The sequence below is a fragment of the Phocoena phocoena genome, chromosome X (assembly GCF_963924675.1).
Source record: "Phocoena phocoena chromosome X, mPhoPho1.1, whole genome shotgun sequence".
In the NCBI taxonomy this organism is placed as follows: domain Eukaryota; kingdom Metazoa; phylum Chordata; class Mammalia; order Artiodactyla; family Phocoenidae; genus Phocoena; species Phocoena phocoena.
The window spans coordinates 31,946,574-31,964,890 of NC_089240.1; the positions used below are offsets into that span (position 1 = coordinate 31,946,574).

An 18,317-nucleotide genomic window follows, 5' to 3' on the forward strand; every position below is an offset into this window, starting at 1 on the left:
TGTGAGGAATTAAACATAACCTCTTGGAATTAGAAGGGTTAGAAAAACATTCAGAAATTCTGAAACTTTAAAACTATTTTTTGTCTTTTAAATATTTTTTTCTTTTTTTATTGAAGTATAGTTGATTTACAATGTTGTGTTAATTTCTGCTGTACAGCAAAGTGATTCAGTTATACATATATATATATACATTCTTTTTTTAAATATTCTTTTCCATTTTAGTTTAACACAGGATATTGATTTTAGTTCCCTGTGCTTGCATCTGCTAACCCCAGACTCCCATTCCATTCCTCCCCACTCCCCACTCCAGCAACCACAAGTCTGTTCTCTATGTCTGTGAGTGTGTTTCTGTTTCAGAGATAGGTTCATTTGTGTCATATTTCAGATTCCACATATAAGTGATATGATATGGTATTTGTCTTTCTCTTTCTGACTTCACTTAGTATGATAATCTCTAGCTCCATCCATGTTGCTGCAAATGGCATTATTTCATTCTTTTTTATGGCTGAGTAGTATTCCATTGTATATATGTACCACATCTTCTTTATCCATTTGTCTGTTGGTGGGCATTTAGGTTGTTTCCATGTCTTGGTTATCGTGAATAATGCTGCTGTGAACATAAGGGTGCATGTATCTTTTTGAATTATACTTTTGTCCAGATACATGCCCAGGAGTGGGATTGCTGGATCGTATGGCAACTCTATTTTTAGTTTTTTGAGGAACATCCATACTGTTTTCCATAGTGGCTGCACCAATTTACATTCTCACCAACAGTGTAGGAGGGTTCCCTTTTCTCCACACCCTCTCCAGCATTTCTTATTTGTAGACTTTTTATTGATAGCCATTCTGACCGGTGTGAGATGGTACCTCATTGTAGTTTTGATTTGCATTTCTCTAATAATTGTCGATGTTGAGCATTTTTTCATGTGCCTCTTGGCCATCTGTATTTAAATATTTTTTCTTAACGTGGATCTACTTCAAAAAGTTTTGTGAATACTGGTGAACATTTCCCTCTTAACATTCTGCAGTTTTATAAAATGTGACTCCTGTTTTTATTGTGTGGATGGGGTCTAAGGATGCTTTTTAATGCTAAAATCCATTTTTATCTCATGCAGAAATTAATCATAGAAATAAGTTGAAAATAAAATGAAAAAAAAAAAATGAGGGCTTTACATGGAGGCTTAAGAAGCCACCTTCACAGTGCAGTGAATCCAGACAAATGAGCAAACAATTATATTTGATATCCACAAAACATGCATGGCTTTATGGAACAAGAGGAGATATAGATAGAGATTTTAGATAGATAGATAGATGGATAGATAAAAGTCTTCTGGCTATTTAATATGATGGCTTCATTAATTATCCTGTATTAATTATCTTGCACATGACATTGCCTTGTGCTGGAAAGTTACTCATTGGTGGCTGTGAACTTCTCTTAAACACATCCTACTTATACAGTACTTCTAATTTGGGGTGACAGTTCTCAACTTCTGTCAATATTCTGCTCAGAAGTGGTGGGTATAACATCTGAAATACACTGTATTTTTTTAACACCTTTATTGCAGTATAATTGATATACAATAAGTTGTACATATTCAAAGTACAATTTGAGAAGTTTTAACATGTGTACACCCATGAATCCATTGAAACAATTCAAATAATATATTTTACCCCCTGAAGTTTACTTGTGTCCATTTTTAATCTTTTTCTCTCTGCTCCCCTCCTGCCCAATGCCACCATTGCCCTGGACAACCGTTTATCTATTTTCTGTCACTTTATATGCATCTTATAGCATTTTATATATATATACACACACACACACACACACAGATATATATACACACGTACACTATATATATAACTATATACATGTATATACTATATATACACACAATTTGTAATATTTTATATATTATACTAAATATATAATAAATATTTATAAATAATATATTTATATAAAATTATATATAAATATGAATATTTATAAATATATAATATAATTATAATATATATAATAATATATTGTGTATATGTATGTTGTGTATTGTGTATATTGTATATATGTGTATATATACACACTATATAGTGTATATATATATTATATATTATATAATAACACATTGTACACCCTTTTTTTGGTTGTTTTCTTTTGTGCATCAAAATGTTTTTGAGATCCATCCACACAGTGTATCTATCAATAGTTTATTCCTTTTATTGCTGATTAATACTCCATGGAATGGATATACCACACTTTGTTCATCTATTTACCTATTGATGGACATTTGGGTTTTGGCATTTTTTGGTAATTACAAATAAAGCTGATATGAGCATTCATGTATATGTCTTTCTATAGGCATATACTTTCATTCCTCTTGGGTAAATCACTTATATGTTGGATGGCTGGGTAACATGGTTATTGAATTTATAACGTTTAAAGAAACTGCTAGACCATTTCTCAAAGAGATTGTTCCTTTTTCCATTCCCACCAGCAGTGTATGAAAGTTCCACTTTCTCTACATCACTGACCATACTTAGTAGGGTTAGTCCTTTCAATTTTTTCCATTTTAATTTGTTGTAGTGCTATTATAGTGTGGTTTTAAACTGTATTTCCATAATGAATAATAAATAACGTTGAACATCTTGTGCTTGTTTGTCATCCATATGCCTTCTTAATTTAATTTTTTTTTCACATCTTTTGCCCAGCCCCCCCATTGAGTTGTCTGTTTTCTTACTGTTGAAATTTTAGAAGTTTTTAAAAATATATTCTGGATATATTCCCTTTATCAGATATGTGCTTTATAAGTTTTTCTCCCATATGTAGTTTTCCTCTTAATTTGATTAACAGTGTCTATTAAATAGCAGAAGTTTTTATTTTTTCCAGCTTCATTGAGGTATAATTGACAAAAATTGTATATATTTAAGATGCACAATGTGATGATTTGATATATGTATACATTATGAAATAATTATAGAAGTTTTTAATTTTAATGAACTGCAGTTTATCAGTTTTTTCTTCTACGGATCAGGAAGAAGCATGCAGTTTTAATTGCAATCTAGACTATCATTGCTTGCCCCAGAAATGAAAGCATAGGTTCTTGTTAAAATTAAAATGTAATCAACCATTCTCTACAACAGAAATCTGAATCCTATAGATTTTAATAATCCTTTATAATCCTTTCCTGTTGTCTTTAGTGCCTTGATATATTCATGCCAAAATGTATTATAGAAAGAACAAACAGTATAATTCCACACACACAGAAAAATGGAGCCTTTAGGACTACGATTGGGTGCTAAAGTGCTGTACATTTTATCGTTAAAAATTAATCATTTAGAAAGAGTGGGAGACAAGAGCTCTATTTATGGCAATTGTGACCACAGCACTGGGTTTCTTTATCTCTGTTTTTTATCAGTACATAATTTTGTTTTTCCACCTTGCCTTTTGGTCCCCTAATGAAGGGGAAATAAAACAATATATGGTCTTATATAGGGCTTTTGGGTTGTTTTACAAGTGACTGTCCAATTTCTATTTGCTATGGGATAATAAAAATGCAAAAATGTTTAAATGGGTGTGTTGGAGGAAGAAAAATATGCGGGGTATATAAATGAACTGAAATGAGAAAGAATGGAGAAAGTGTACTTTTAATTCTTGAGAATATTTCATAGTATTTGAAATATTGATTAGGTTTCCTTATTATTCAGTGCACATGTATTAACACATATAAGGTTATCCAAATAATGGTTTTATTTAACTGAATTGTTTCCTTAGTTTTCTAATTGTTCATTGCTAGTGTACAGAAATTTACCCTTCATTCATTCATTCATTCATTCCTGAAATGAGTCTCATTTGATTATGGTATGTAATGCTTTTGATATGCTGCTGAATCCAATTTTCTAGTATTTTATTGAAAAAATTTGCATCAGTGTTCACCAGGGATATTGGATTTTAGTTTTCTTACACTGTCTTTGTCTGGCTTTTGTATCATGGCAATGCTGGCCTCCTAGAATGAGTTAGGAAGTTTTCCCTCCTCTTCAATAATTTGCAAGTGTTTGAGAAAAAATCTTGTAAATTCTTCTTTAAATATTTGGTAGAATTAAACAGTGAAGCCATCTCGTGCTGGGCTTTTCGTTGTAGGGAGGGTTTTGATTACTGATTTAATCCTCTTGCTAATTTTATGCCTATTGAAGTTTTCTATTATTCGTGAGTCAGTTTTAGTATATTGTGTGTTTTTAGGAAATTGTCCATTTCGTCTAAGTTATCCAATTTTTGGCACATAATTGTTTATAATATTCTCTTTATATATGTATACTGCTTTTTATTTTGGTAAAAACAATAATAATGTCTTACTTTAATTTGAGTCTCCTCTCCTTTTTTCCTAGTCACTCCAGCTAATGGTCTACCACTTATGTTGATCTTTTTAAATATCCAACTTTTGGGTTTTTTGGTTTTCTCTATTGTTTTTCTATTCTCTATATCATTTACCTCCATGCTAATCTTTATTATTTCCTTCCTTCTGCTAGTTTTGGGTTTAATTTGCTCTTCTATAAACTCTACTAGTTCGTATAGTGTACATTTAGGTTGTTGATTTGAGGTTGTTCTTTTCTTTTAACAAATTCATTCACTGCTATAAATTGCCCTCTTAGCACTGCTCTTACTGCATCCCTTAAATTTTGTATACTGTGTTTTCATTTTCAGTTGTCTCAAGATATTTTCTAATTTTCATTGTGATTTCTTCTTTGAAATATTGGTTGTTTAAGAGTATGTTGTTTAATTTCCAAATTCATAAATTTCATTCTTCTGTTATTGATTTATAATTTCTTTCCATTGTAATGAGAAAAAAATGCTTTGTACAATTTCAGTATTTTAAAATTTATTAAGATTTGCTTTGTGGCCTCACATGCGATCTCTCCTAGACATTGTTCCTTGGTCATTTGAGAAGAACGTGTACTCTGCTGTTGTTTTGTGGAATGTTCTTTGTAAGTCAGTTAGGGCTAGTCATGTTACAGTATTGTTCACCTCCTCTATTTCCATATTTGTCTTCTGTCTGGTTGTTCTGTCCATTAATGAAAGTGGGGTATTGAGGTCTCCAGCTATTATTGTAGGATTGTCTATTTCTCCTTCCAGTTTTGTCATTTTTTGCTTCATATATTTTGGGCCTCTGTTTTTAGGTGTGTATAGGTGTATAATTTTTATATATTCTTGCTGAATTGAATCTTTTTTTTGATTTGATAATTGTGTATATTGTAAAATGATCACCACGATAAGTCTAGTTAACATTCATCACTACACATAATTACATTTTTTTTCTTGTAATGAGAACTTTTAAGATCTATTCTCTTAGGAACTTTCAAGTATGCAATACAGTATTATTAACTGTAGTCATTATACTGTACATTACATCCCCATGACCTATTTTTTAACTGGAAGTTTGTACCTTTTGACCCCCTTCACCCATTTCACTTATCCCACCCCCACCCCCTGCCTCTGGCAACCACCAATCTGTGCTCTGTATCTATATATAAGCTCAGGTTTGTTTGTTTGTTTTTTGATTTTTTAGTTAATTGAATCTTTTATTAATATATAGTATCCTTATTTGTCTCTTGTAAACTTTTTGGATATCTAATAAATGAATGGTATCCAAAATATGTTTTAAAGTACTAAAGATCAACAACAGTAAAATAGCTCAACTTTAAAAATTGGCAAAAGATCTGGAGAGATACCTCACCAAAAAAAATATTCTGATAGCAAATAAGCATACAAAAAGATGTTCAACATCATATATCTTTAGGGAACTGCAAATTAAAACAACAATGAGATAACACTATATACGTATTAGGATGGCTAAATTCAGAAGCCCTGACAATACCAAATGCTGACAAAGATGTAGAAAAATTGGAACTCTCATTCATTAATGGTGAGAATACAAAATGGTACAATGGTACAGGTGCTTTAGAAGACATTTTGGCAGTATGTTACAAAACTAAACATTTTCATAACATGATCCAGAAATCACAAGCCCATTTGGTATTTACCCATATGAGTTGAAAATTTATGTCCACACAGAAATCTACACATGAATGTTTATAACAGTTTTATTCATGATTGCCAAAATGTAGAGGCAACCATGATGTCCTACAATAGGTGAATGGATAAATAGTGGTATATCCATACAATTGGATATTTTTCAGTGATAAAAATAAATGACAAAAAGACAGGAGGAAGCTTAAACGCATGTTGCTTAGTGAAAGAAGCCAATCCGAAAAGGCCATCTATACAACATTCTGAAAAAGATCAGTGGTTGCCAGTCTTTTGGGGACGTTGGGAGGGAGGGATGAGTGAGTGGGGTACAGGGGATTTTGGGGGATGTGAAACTATTCTCCATGATACCATAATGGTAGATAGATGAAGTTTTACATTTGTCAAAGCCATAGGATGCATAACACAAAGAGTGAACCAGAATGTAAGCTATGGACTTAAGTTAATAATGATGTATTGTTATTGACTCATGACTTATAAGTAATGTACCACCTGATGCAGGATGCTTATAATAGGGGAAACTAAGGGAGGTATATGGGAACTCTCTGTACTTTACACTCATTTTTTGGTAAACCTAAAGCTGTTTGAAAAACAAAATATATTAATTCAACAAAGAGTATGGACTTTAAATCACAATGCTCATGTTCAAATTCCAGCTGTATTATTACAAGCTGATTGACCTTGAGCAAGCTACTGAACTTTCTTGTGTCACAGTTGCATTTCTTTAAAATGAGGATAATAGTAGGACTAATTTCATAGGTATGTTTTGGAAAAATTTGCCAATTTTTGTAAATCCCTAGAACAATGCCTGACATACAGTAAGTCCTACATAAGCATGAACTACAGTCATTTAATCCTCAAAACTACTAGCACCATTTTACAAATGAGATAAGTAACATGTTCAAGGCTAAGTTAGCTGTAGGAGAACAAGAATTTGAATCCTCATTCTGTCAGAAGCCTGTGTTCTTTCCACTAGATACCCTGTCTTTCCACAATGTGTTTGTGAGCATATACCAAGCTCCTATGTAAACTAAGAAAGCCATGTTTATAGTAGGACCTGAAATTTAACCTATAACTTAAGTGACTGTCATATTTCAAAATAAAGGAATTGAAAATGATAAGATAGTAGTGACATCAGCAAGATGGCAGAGTAGAAGATCCACCAATTGTATCCCTCTTCAGCACAGTCATTTGGAAGCCATCCAAGGACAAAAGTGCCATTGTGGGAGCTTTGCGATCCAGGTAGGAGTCCATGAAACCTTGGTGGAGTCCAAAACCGAGGAGGGCCATTTTGAAAAGGCAGGCTCATGCTCAGATGACGGACTTGCCAACTGTGGTCCTGGCTACAACCAGGAAACAGCCCTGTGGACTGTTACAGTCCCATTTGACTTTGGTCCTGCCATCAGCACTATCTGCCAAGGAACCTGTCAGGAGTCATGCCTGTTCATGCCCTGTATAACAGGCCCACAGAATTCAGTCCCATGTGTGGACCCTGAAGTGGCCCATGACCCAGCTTCAGCCCCTCTTAGCCATGATTTCTACCCATTTGGGGACCAGGTGGAAGACACACCTGTCTGCGCCCCTGTGACAGGCCCTCCAACTTTGTTCCAACTGCAGATCCTGAAATGACCCTGTAACGTAGCTCCAGCTACTCTCAGCCATGGTCTGGGAACACTCCTACCGTGAGACAAGCTTGTCCATGCCCCAGAGGTAGGCCCACTGACTATGTTCTGTCTGTACATCTGGAAGCATTCCTATAATCCGGCTCCAGCCCCTCACAGCTGCAGTCTGGGAGCAGTTCTGCCTGCCCAGGGACCTAGTGTCTTAACCACTGATATCTGTTAAAGTGATCCTATTTAGAATAGGGTCTTTGCAGATATAATCAAATTAAGATGAGGTCATGCTGAATTAGGGTGGGCCCTGAACCAATATGACTGTTGTCCTTATAAGAAGAGGAAAATAGACATGGATAGATATGGGAGAAAACACCATGCAAAGGTGAAGGAAGAGACTGGAGTGATACGTCTACAAGCCAAGGAATGCCAAGGATTGCTGGCAAACAGCAGAAACTAGGAGAGGGGCATGGAACAGATCTCCCTCAGAATTTCCAGAAGGAACCAACTCTGCTGGCACCTGGATTTCAAACATCTAGCCTCCAGAACTGTGAGAAAATAAATTTCTGTCCAAATGCCAACTCATATTTGTATATATCTTTTAAACACACACACACACAAATACACACACACACAGTCCCCCCCCACACACAATGGGCCATATGAGACATAAAACTCTGTAAGTGGCTGCTTTCACTCAAATTATCATGGATGTATTTTCAGTGCGGTTTTCATAGGTTTTTCTTTTGACTAGATGAACAATAATCCAAATAAATGTTTATCTGAATTCATGTAACTAGTCATGCATAGGTGGAAATCAAGTTCCTCTTTTTTTTTAAATTTTGTAATTACCGATAATATTGCAACAGCATCTTTGTAAATAACTCTGCTAGTTTACCTATGGGGTAAGATTTAAGATATAAGGTATTTATAGCATAAAAAAACAGAACTGACATGTCAAAGGAGATGTGCAACAATTTGGTGGATGTTGAAAAATTACCCCCCAAAGTATGTAGTACCAATTTTTACTCTTGCCAGCAGTATCTGAGATGGGGGTTGTTACTGAGCACTCTCATCAAAAATTAATGTTATCAAAAGTGTTAAAAGTTATCAATTTGAAAGAGCAATACACTTTTTCTTTTAATTCCTGGGCTTTTTTGGGGGGGATAAGATTTTTGAATCTATATTCCTATGTGTTATCTCTATTAAATTTTGGTATGTGTTATTTTAGCTTTAAACATTGAACTGTGGGACTTCTCTGGCAGTACAGTGGTTAAGACCTTGCCTTCCAATGCAGGGGGTGAGGGTTCAATTCCTGGTCGGGAAGCTAAAATCCCACATGCCTCGTGGCCAAAAAACCGAAACATAAAACAGAAGCAATATTGTAACAAATTCAATAAAGACTTTAAAAACGGTCCACGTCAAAAAAATCTTTAAAAACGAAAAAAAACTGAACTGTAACTTTATCTCCTATTTGTCTTTATCTTTAATTATCTCTAAAAATTTAAATATCATGACAATATTTTATTCTTTGACAATTTGAAAGTCATTGATTAAACCTGCATAGATCGGTGCCAAGATATCACTTTGAGTTTTTTTTAATGTATTTATTTTATGCCTTGAATCATTTTTGTGATTTATGTTGGGTATTTCATCCTGATGTTAGTACTAAGCCTAACATGGTATTACGCAGTGTGTGCGTGTGTGTGTGTGTGTACACAAAAACATATAAAAATACATAGATTTACACATACACATTCGATGGAGAGAAGGCTTTTTGGAAGTTGGGTGTTATTATAGCATGTTTCAGAGAGAGAATTGAAGATGCAGAAGGGAGTGGGGAATGTTACAGTAGCCAGATCCTTGGATCCTTAGGTAGACTAGAGTTGATGGGATCTAGTGCACAGGTCCAAGGGCTGGTCCCAGGTAAAAGTGTATCAATCATTCTTACAAGAGGAAAGCCAGAGGATGAGGTCACCATTGTGGAAGAATTGTTCAATGTGGTGGTGGGACTGTGAAGGAATTCTTTCTTGGAAGTGTCCAGTTTCTTAGTGAAATAGAAACAAGATAATCAGCTAGGAATGAGGAGGGAGAAGGAAGTATTGGAAATTGAAGGGGAAAGAAGATTTGAACCATCCTCTAAACATGGATAGTAAGACTGTGAATATAGCAAGCTGTTATTGAGATATCAGGGCCAATTTCTGAATTATTTCCATATGTATGTTAGCTTCAATTTAAGAGTTAATACCAATCTTTTATAAGTCAATTTTAGTATAACAAAAATTCCAGATAAAGAGTGCCGATTTTTGACACTAACAGTTTTTTGTAACAAAATTTAGTATTTTACACATTAAATGTTTAAAGGAAAGTTCATGCTTAGAATATTGTATTAAACAAAGTATTTTAATGAGGTAATAAATGAGTGTTAAAAATGACTTAAGAAGAAAATATGTAAGAATACTCACCCAAGACCAGTATGTTTTCTGAAAGCTGTTACAGTTCTATTATTTGCTGCATTTTCTTAATTACTATGAGAAAGCAGTTTAAAAATTACCATTTTAATGGACATTTAAAAATATTTCCTTGAACTTTCCATTAAGTTGTTCTGTTTAATTGTTAGTTTAGAAAACGAAACACTGGTTAATCTGACATCTTGTACCTATGTGTTGTAGGTACAATTTCGTTTTCCGTTAAAAGCAGGAAAAATGGTGATTCTCAGGAAGACTCAAATGAAGATAAAATAGAGATCTAATACCCTCCTTTGAGAAGTCATTATCAGAACCATCTGACAAGTTTGATGAGGAAAAACCAGGTAAATTTATTATGATGGAGAGTTTTATGATCAATTTTCATAAACCCTCATCATTTACTTATAAATCAATAGATACTTTACTTTCATAATACGTATACAAATGTGTATTTCATATATCATCTGTAAGAATTGTATTATTTCAGGATTAACTTGATGTAGTTTACTTTCTGGATTTGTACTGCTATTAAAATTAGTAGATTATAATACTTCAGCTTGAAGGCTGCCTAATCTTTCATAAGTGAAAAACTTTACAAATATTTCTGTTACTAAACAAAAAATTTCAGTCAATTTCTAATAAAATGTTAATAAGTATATTATTTTAACAATGTAATGTGTTCTCCTTTTTTAAATATAGGAGATGATAGCAGTCTCCCTCATATGCAAAAGAAAGCAAATGCTATTATTTCCCTTTCCCTTATTATAAAGCTTTATTTGAATGTTGTTAAACATCATATCGTTTCAGTAGAAATTCAGAGGAAAATGAGAGTATGGAGAGTTGGAATAGACAGGGCAGATTTCTTAGAGAGTGGGTAAATGAGTTCTCTTACGGGTGAGTAGCAGGGATGGAAGAGGGCAATAGAGAAGAGTGGGTCAACAGGGGCAAAGTTCTAGAAACAGAGGTGTACCAAAGAAGAAATCTTTATTGAATGAATTTCTGTTTAATCAGGATTCTTCAGAGAAACAGATACCACTATAATATAATATAATATAATATAATATAATATAATATAATATAATATAACATAATGTAATACAACACAATATAATGCAATACAATATAATATGGTACAATATAATACAATAACCTATATCTGTAGAGAGACATTTTAAGGAATTGGCTAACATAACTATGGAGATGGCAAGTCCAAAATCTGTAGGGCAAGCGAACAGGGTAGACAATTAGGTAAGAGTTGCTGTTGCAGTCATGGGTCCAGATTCCCCAGGGCAGACTGGGCAGGCTACAAGCTCAAGCAGGGTTTCCATGTTTCAGGCTTGGCTAAGAATTGCTTCTCCTTCAGGTCACTTCAGTCTTTGCTCTTAGGGCCTCCAACTGACTGGAGTTGGCCCATTCACATTAAGCAGAGTATTCTGCTTTACTCAAAGTCTACCAATTAAAGTATTCACATATTTTTTTAAAAAAATACCTTCCCAGCAACATTTAGATTGGTGTGTAATCAGACAACTGGACACCATAGTCCAGCCAAGTTGACACATAAAATGTACCATCACAGAATACGTGGATTAAGAGTGATATTTAGGCACTATTCAAAATAGTTTGGGAAGGGAAGAGCAGTTGGGGCAAAAGCTAGGCCACTGCAACAGCTAACTGGGTTTGAAGTGAAGAGGAGAATGTCTTTTAGGGTGGTGATAGGGATAGAGAAATACCATGAAAGATGGAAAACATTTCAGAGACTAGCATTAGATGACTCTCTTGAGAGAGAAGACAGGAAGTGAGAATTGATTCCAAAAAATAACAAGTTTCCTTTGTATCTTGGGGATCTTATCTAAGGGGCACACAAGGGGAAGGCACGAGAGGCAGGGGAGAGTGCTTCTCAAAGACTACTGATTAAAGTGTTCTTTGCAGGGGAGGTTGGGGGAGTCATGTTAGGAATTATTACATCTACTTGTGACTGTGTGGGCTGTTAAAATTTTTTAAAATTAAGTTTCAATTATTCAATGTAATAAATCATATAAGAAACATTCTTATATTAAAATGTTTGTGCATATCATCGATTATTTTATTCCAACAAATTTCTTAGAATGAAATCATTGGCTCGAAGGGGATAAGCAATTCTTAAACATTTTAAACATGTTAAAGCGCTCTTCAAATTTCCATTATAATGTATAATATTATCTCTTTCAACCTGACCCTCATTAAAGCTGGGTGTTACCATTATTTTTCATATTTCCCTATTTGGAAGATTAGAAAATTCTTATTTAGTTGTTTTCATTTCTTTCTGTCCCAGCGTTACTGAAGTACAACTGAGTATTAAAAATTGTACATATTTCAGGTGGACAGCTTGATTAGATATACGTATACATTGTGAAATAATCACCACAATCAACTTAATTAACATATTTATCATCTCACATAGTTACCACTTTTTCATGGAAGAAGGTAAAGACACTTAACGATCTACCTTCTAACTGAATATTGTTAAAATGTCCCTGCTATCCAAAGTGATCTATATTCAATGTAATGACCTATCACAATCCCAATGGCATATTTAAAAATATTTAATTTTTAGAGCAGTTTTAGGTCCACAGCAAAACTGAGAGGAAGGTTCAGAGTTTTCCCATATACATCCAGCCCTAACACATGGATTGTCTCCCCCATCGTTAATAACCCCCAGCAAAGTGGTACATGTGTCACAATTAATAAGCCTGTATAGACACATACACACACACACACACACACACACACACACACACACAAGATCTACCTTCTAAGCAAATTTCAAGTATACACTACCACCCTATTAACTATAGTTACCTTGCTGTACATTAGATCTCCAGAACTTACTCATTTTGCATAACTGAAATTTCCCTAATTGAAAAGAAATGTACTAGGAGCAATCAGTAAGAAAAAGACCAAAGTATTACAGGGAATGGAAAGGTTAATTCTGTTTGAGTAGGAATATGGGAAGGCCTGTCTGAAGAACTGCGGATACCTGTAGATACATTTTTCCTAGCTCTTACTCTATCTTGCAACCTGTCATCACACAGCTTAGATTTTTTTAAATAAAATGATCAGTGATATGCACAAATATTTTAATATAAGAATTTTTTATATGATTTATTATGTTAAATAATTGAAAATTTTAAAATTTGATTAATTTTTTTTTTTTCTTGGCTGCGTTGGGTCTTTGTTGCTGCACGCAGGCTTTCTCTAGTTGTGGCGAGGTGGGGCTACTCTTGGTTGCGGTGCGCGGGCTTCTCATTGTGGTGGCTTCTCTTGTTGCGGAGCACGGGCTCTAGGCACACAGGCTTCAGTAGCTGTGGCACATGGGCTCAGTAGTTGTGGCTCGTGGGCTCTAGAGCACAGGCTCAGTAGTTGTGGCGCACAGGCTTAGTTGCTCCGCAGCATGTAGGATCTTCCCAGGCCAGAGCTCGACCTGTGTCCCCTGCATTGGCAGGCGGATTCTAAACCACTGCGACACCAGGGAAGTCTCAATTTAAAATGTTTTTGAATAGGTATTACCTGCCCATAAATTTTTTTCCATTTTTATTGAAAAATAATTGTCATACATCACTGTATAAGTTTAAGGTGTACAGCTTGATAGTTTGATTTACACATATTGTGAAATGCTTACCATAATGGGTTCCGCTAACGTCCATCTTCTCATATAGTTACAATAAAAAGAAAAGAAAGAAAAAACAATTTTCTACTTATGAAGAGAACTCTTAGGATTTACTCTCTTAACTTTCCTATGTATCATACAGCAGTGTTAACTATAGTCATCCTGCTGTACATTACATCCCTAGTACTTATTTATCTTATAACTGAAAGTTTATACCTTTAGACCACCTTCCTTCATTTCCCCCTACCCCTACCCTCTGCCTCTGGTAACCACACGTCTGATCTCTTTTTCTATGAGTTTGGGTTTTTTGTTATTGTTTTGTTTGTTTATTTTAGACTACACATATAAATGAGATCATACAGTATTTTTTCTTCTCTATCTGACTTATTTCACTTAGGATAATGCCTTCATAGTCCATCCACGTTGTCACACATGGTAGGATTTCCTTGTTTTTTAATGGCTGAATAAGATTCCATTGAATATACTATAACGTCTTTATCCATTCATTCGTTGATGACACTTAGGTTGTTCCCATGTTTTGGCTATTGTAAATAATGCTGCTTTGAACAGGAAGATACAGATATCTTTTCCAGTTAGTGTTTTCATTTCCTTTGGATATATTCCCAGAAGTGAGATTGCTGGATCGTATGGTAGTTCTATTTTTAATTTTATGAGGATCCTCCAGACTGTTTTGTATAATGGCCATATGAATTTACAGTCCCACCAACAGTGCACAAGGGTTCCCTTTTCTCCACATCCAAGCCAGCGTTTGTTATCTCTTGTCTCTTTGATCATGGCCATTCTAACAAGTGTGATATCTCATTGTGGTTTTAATTTGCATTTCCCTAATGACTAGTAATGAACTTAAATTTAATACTGAATATTCTCTAAATGATAGAAATGTGTATATACAAATGCACACATATATATGGATCTATTAATTATATATGTGTATATCCCAGTGTATTTATATATGTATATGTCTATATATCTATGTCTTTATTGATATATTACTCTTGAAATTTTATACAAAAAGATAAGTACTCTTGGTCATGAGATGGTGAATAATTTTTAGTTTCTAAAGTTTTTCAGTAATTTCTTAAATTGCTATAGTGAATACTCCTAATTTTAGAATTAGAAAAAAAAGTTTTAATATGTTTAAAGCTTGTAGTTAAGCAAAGTTTAATAATTATTATTTTTGTTGTTCATCTCATTAATAAATTATCACTAATCCCACTCTCACCAATAAATTCATATTCATTGTATATTTTTAGCTCTGTAGGAATTAAATTAGCTTCATCACAATACTACCTTATGTGATAGACACAGCAATTACAAATAGGAGGTGTTCTTGTCCCTGTGATTGTTAATTTTATGTGTCACCTTGGGTGGGTCATGGTGCCCAGATATTAGGTTAAACATTATTCTGGATGTTTTTGTAAAGGTGATTTTGTATGAGAATTACATTTAAATCTTTAGACGTTCAAAGAAGATTGCCCTCCATAATGTGCGTGGGTCTTACCTAACCAGTTGAAGGTCTTAATAGAACAAAGACTGACCTCTGCAGAGCAAAAAGGAATTCTACCCGTAGACTGCCTTTGGACTTGAACTCCAACTCTTCCCTGGGTCTCCAACCTGCTGGACTAACCTGCAGATTTTGGACTTACTGAGCCAATTATTTGAGCCATGCAATACAATTCAATATATTCAATGTAATTCAACAATTCAACATAATACAATGCAATGCATTGCAATGCAGTGCAAAACAAAACACTTTTTCAGAAGAGAGAGTCTGAGAACTGCACTGGTCTGGGCCCCTTATTTCATAGATAAGGAAATTAAGGCCCAGAGAGGCTTAGTGATTTACCTAAGTAAGTTAATCAAACATTGCAGTTCTTGGAATCTTTAAAACTTGACAATACTGATATGATATGCAAACAATTAACTGAAACTGAAGGTCATCTTAAACTGTAATCTAGCTCAACATTGGAGAATAAAGAATATCAAAGTGAGAAGCTGAGCAGATGAGAACAAATAGAAAACATGTGGCTTTGATGCCAGTACAAACCCTGCTACACAGGGCTTTTATGGTTGACCAGGGTTCTGGTTTCAGGATTTAAGGGTGTGATTTTGGACATCACTGGCAGCAGAAAGGCCTGTTTTTAAAAAAAAAAAAAAGAGTTGGAAAACCCAGATGTAAACATTACTTTCTCACCGCTTAGTCCTGTTAAAAAACAAAATTCAGCTGAGTAAATATGAAGATCTAATTGGCCTGATTCATCAATTCATTAATCAGATGGCATCCCATCTAGCAAATAGAAAGCTACTCCCAGGCTTTATAGAAACGCTGGCGGAGGGGGTGGGGTATGGACAAGGAGGTTATTAGCAGGACAAAAGAAAGGATTGTTTCAGGCAAGTTTACCTCACTAGAGCTGACCAGGAAATTGCAAAAAGTCCATTCCTGGGAGAGGTTGAAACTGCAGTTAAGTCTTGGTTTACTGTCCCAGAGGCAAGTGGCTCCACCTTGGGCCTGTTCTTTCTTCTTTTTCTTTTCCCCCTCCCCGCCTTCTCCTTTTTTTCCTCCTCCTTCTTTTTTTTTTTTAACAGTCCATACCCCATTTCAGCTTTTTTTGGGCTAAATTGCTAGGATCCTCTTTCACACTCCCAAAAACCCAGAAATTTCATAAACTATTTCTGATTTTTTCCTTAGGCTAAATTTTTATGGTACTAGAAATGTAGCCTTGTATATTGTAATACCATAGTTAGGTATTTCTGCGTATAATATGTGAATACTTTGGAAATTAAGGGGGAAAGATTAGTTATTTCTTTTGAAATATTAATCCTTAAAAGTAAAACACTCTTATTTTTGTGGGGAACTTAGTGAGTTATGGGGCAGGCATGAGGCAGGGAGCTTTCACAGCCCATTCTCATGGCCATGCAGGCTGGGGCTTCTCTTATTGCTCACAAACTGTGATGAAATCAGCTTTTCACCTTGCTCACAGCTCTCTTGACAAATGAGTCCATCAGAAAGAGTTTGAAAATGATATCTAATTCATGTTTCTCAAATTTTTATGTTAAATATGGTTTTCTGAAACCTAAATTAAGATGTGCTATGTTTTTTTTCTTTTTTCAGATGATGCTATTAGCAGTTTACAAATCTGGTATTATCTTGAAATCCATAGCGCTCCTGGACCACCCTTAAACACTATTGAAGTGAAATGTATTGCTCTGGTAAGAACCCCATTAATTGTTCATAGACTCCTTTTCGCAAACAGTTGGGGCATTTATTGTAAACCTAAATTGCTATCCCTAAAAAATATCTATATTAAATGAGCATTTTGGGATAAATTATTCAAATTATAGCAATTTTATTTTAAATCCAGTAAAATGTACCTTAAATGCTTATAGAAAACATCTTTTAGTTCAGTGGTATCATAGTGGCTGCCCCGATAAGCATTTTACCTGCATGTCTCAAGAATTACTAGAGCAAAATTAGCCTTAGCCTACATGCTTTCCTCACACATCTGATAAAAGCAGGACTGTGCTCTCTGGACTCTTTCAGTATTGATTCTTCCTGGTTTCTATAGCAGGCCTTTCACTCTGAAATATATTTCGAGCAACTGGCATAGATTTGGGGTTTTAAATAATACTGACAAAGAATAGGATTGTCTTATGTGAATTATTAAAGTATTACTAAATCCATGTCCAGAATTATTTGATAAAGTCAAATATTGAGTCTTCATTTAAATAAAATATGAGGACAATATTAATTGTTGTTAATTGCATTTTAATTTGATTTAATTAACTTTCAATTATTGTTAGTACTCATTTATTTAAATCAAATATTTAAACTTATGATAAATAATGGTTATTTTCATTTTTAAATATGCAGATGAATTTCTTCATAGAATGATTATTTAGAATCTTCAACTTTTGCTCCAATGGAAAATAAATTATTTCTGTCTGTAAATCAATTATTTGCTCACCTAATCTCTGGGTAAATCTCCATTGAGGCATAGAAAATGGATGGTTAAACTATTGAAATGCACTCAATTGCCACTTGCAAAAGCTTTCTCTTCTATCTAGAAAATTATTTAATGGGATGATGATAGGATCATTTCACTCAGTGAAAATGTCCTATTTCCGTGACCCTTTTATCACTGCAGAATAAAATCTTTATTAAAGATTATTTTTAAATGACATAACTTTAATTATGAGACCGCTTACATCTTTAGCTATAGGCAAAAGAGGATGTTAGGGTTAGTGTTTTGGAACTTCTCAGAGAAGGAAGGACATTCACATGAAGATAGAAAAGCAAATATTTGGTAAATAAGTATTTGCTGGGCCATGCAGAGACAATGGGGCACAGAGAGAAATTTTAACAAACAGACTTTGCTAGGTTCCTCCTGTCTACACACCTAGTTCACGCTAGTCTGTGGTGATAGCTCCCTTCCTGGAATACGTCCTCTCTCTACATTCTTTTAGGCAGTTAGGGGGAAGGTCAGAGTTCCTTCCTGAGTCTTTTGGGCTTTGATTGGTTTCAGTTTGAAATAATC

The 18,317-nt window shown here is 34.3% G+C and overlaps 1 protein-coding gene across 1 annotated transcript in view; it reads left to right on the plus strand.

The window, feature by feature from the left end:
* Positions 1 to 18,317, plus strand: part of CFAP47 (cilia and flagella associated protein 47) — a 503,782-nt gene that overhangs the window by 367,595 nt on the left and 117,870 nt on the right. Inside the window, 3 exon segments of the mRNA XM_065900147.1 lie at positions 10,320 to 10,386; positions 16,760 to 16,793; positions 16,867 to 16,992. Coding sequence (XP_065756219.1) covers positions 10,320 to 10,386; positions 16,760 to 16,793; positions 16,867 to 16,992 — 227 coding nt within the window.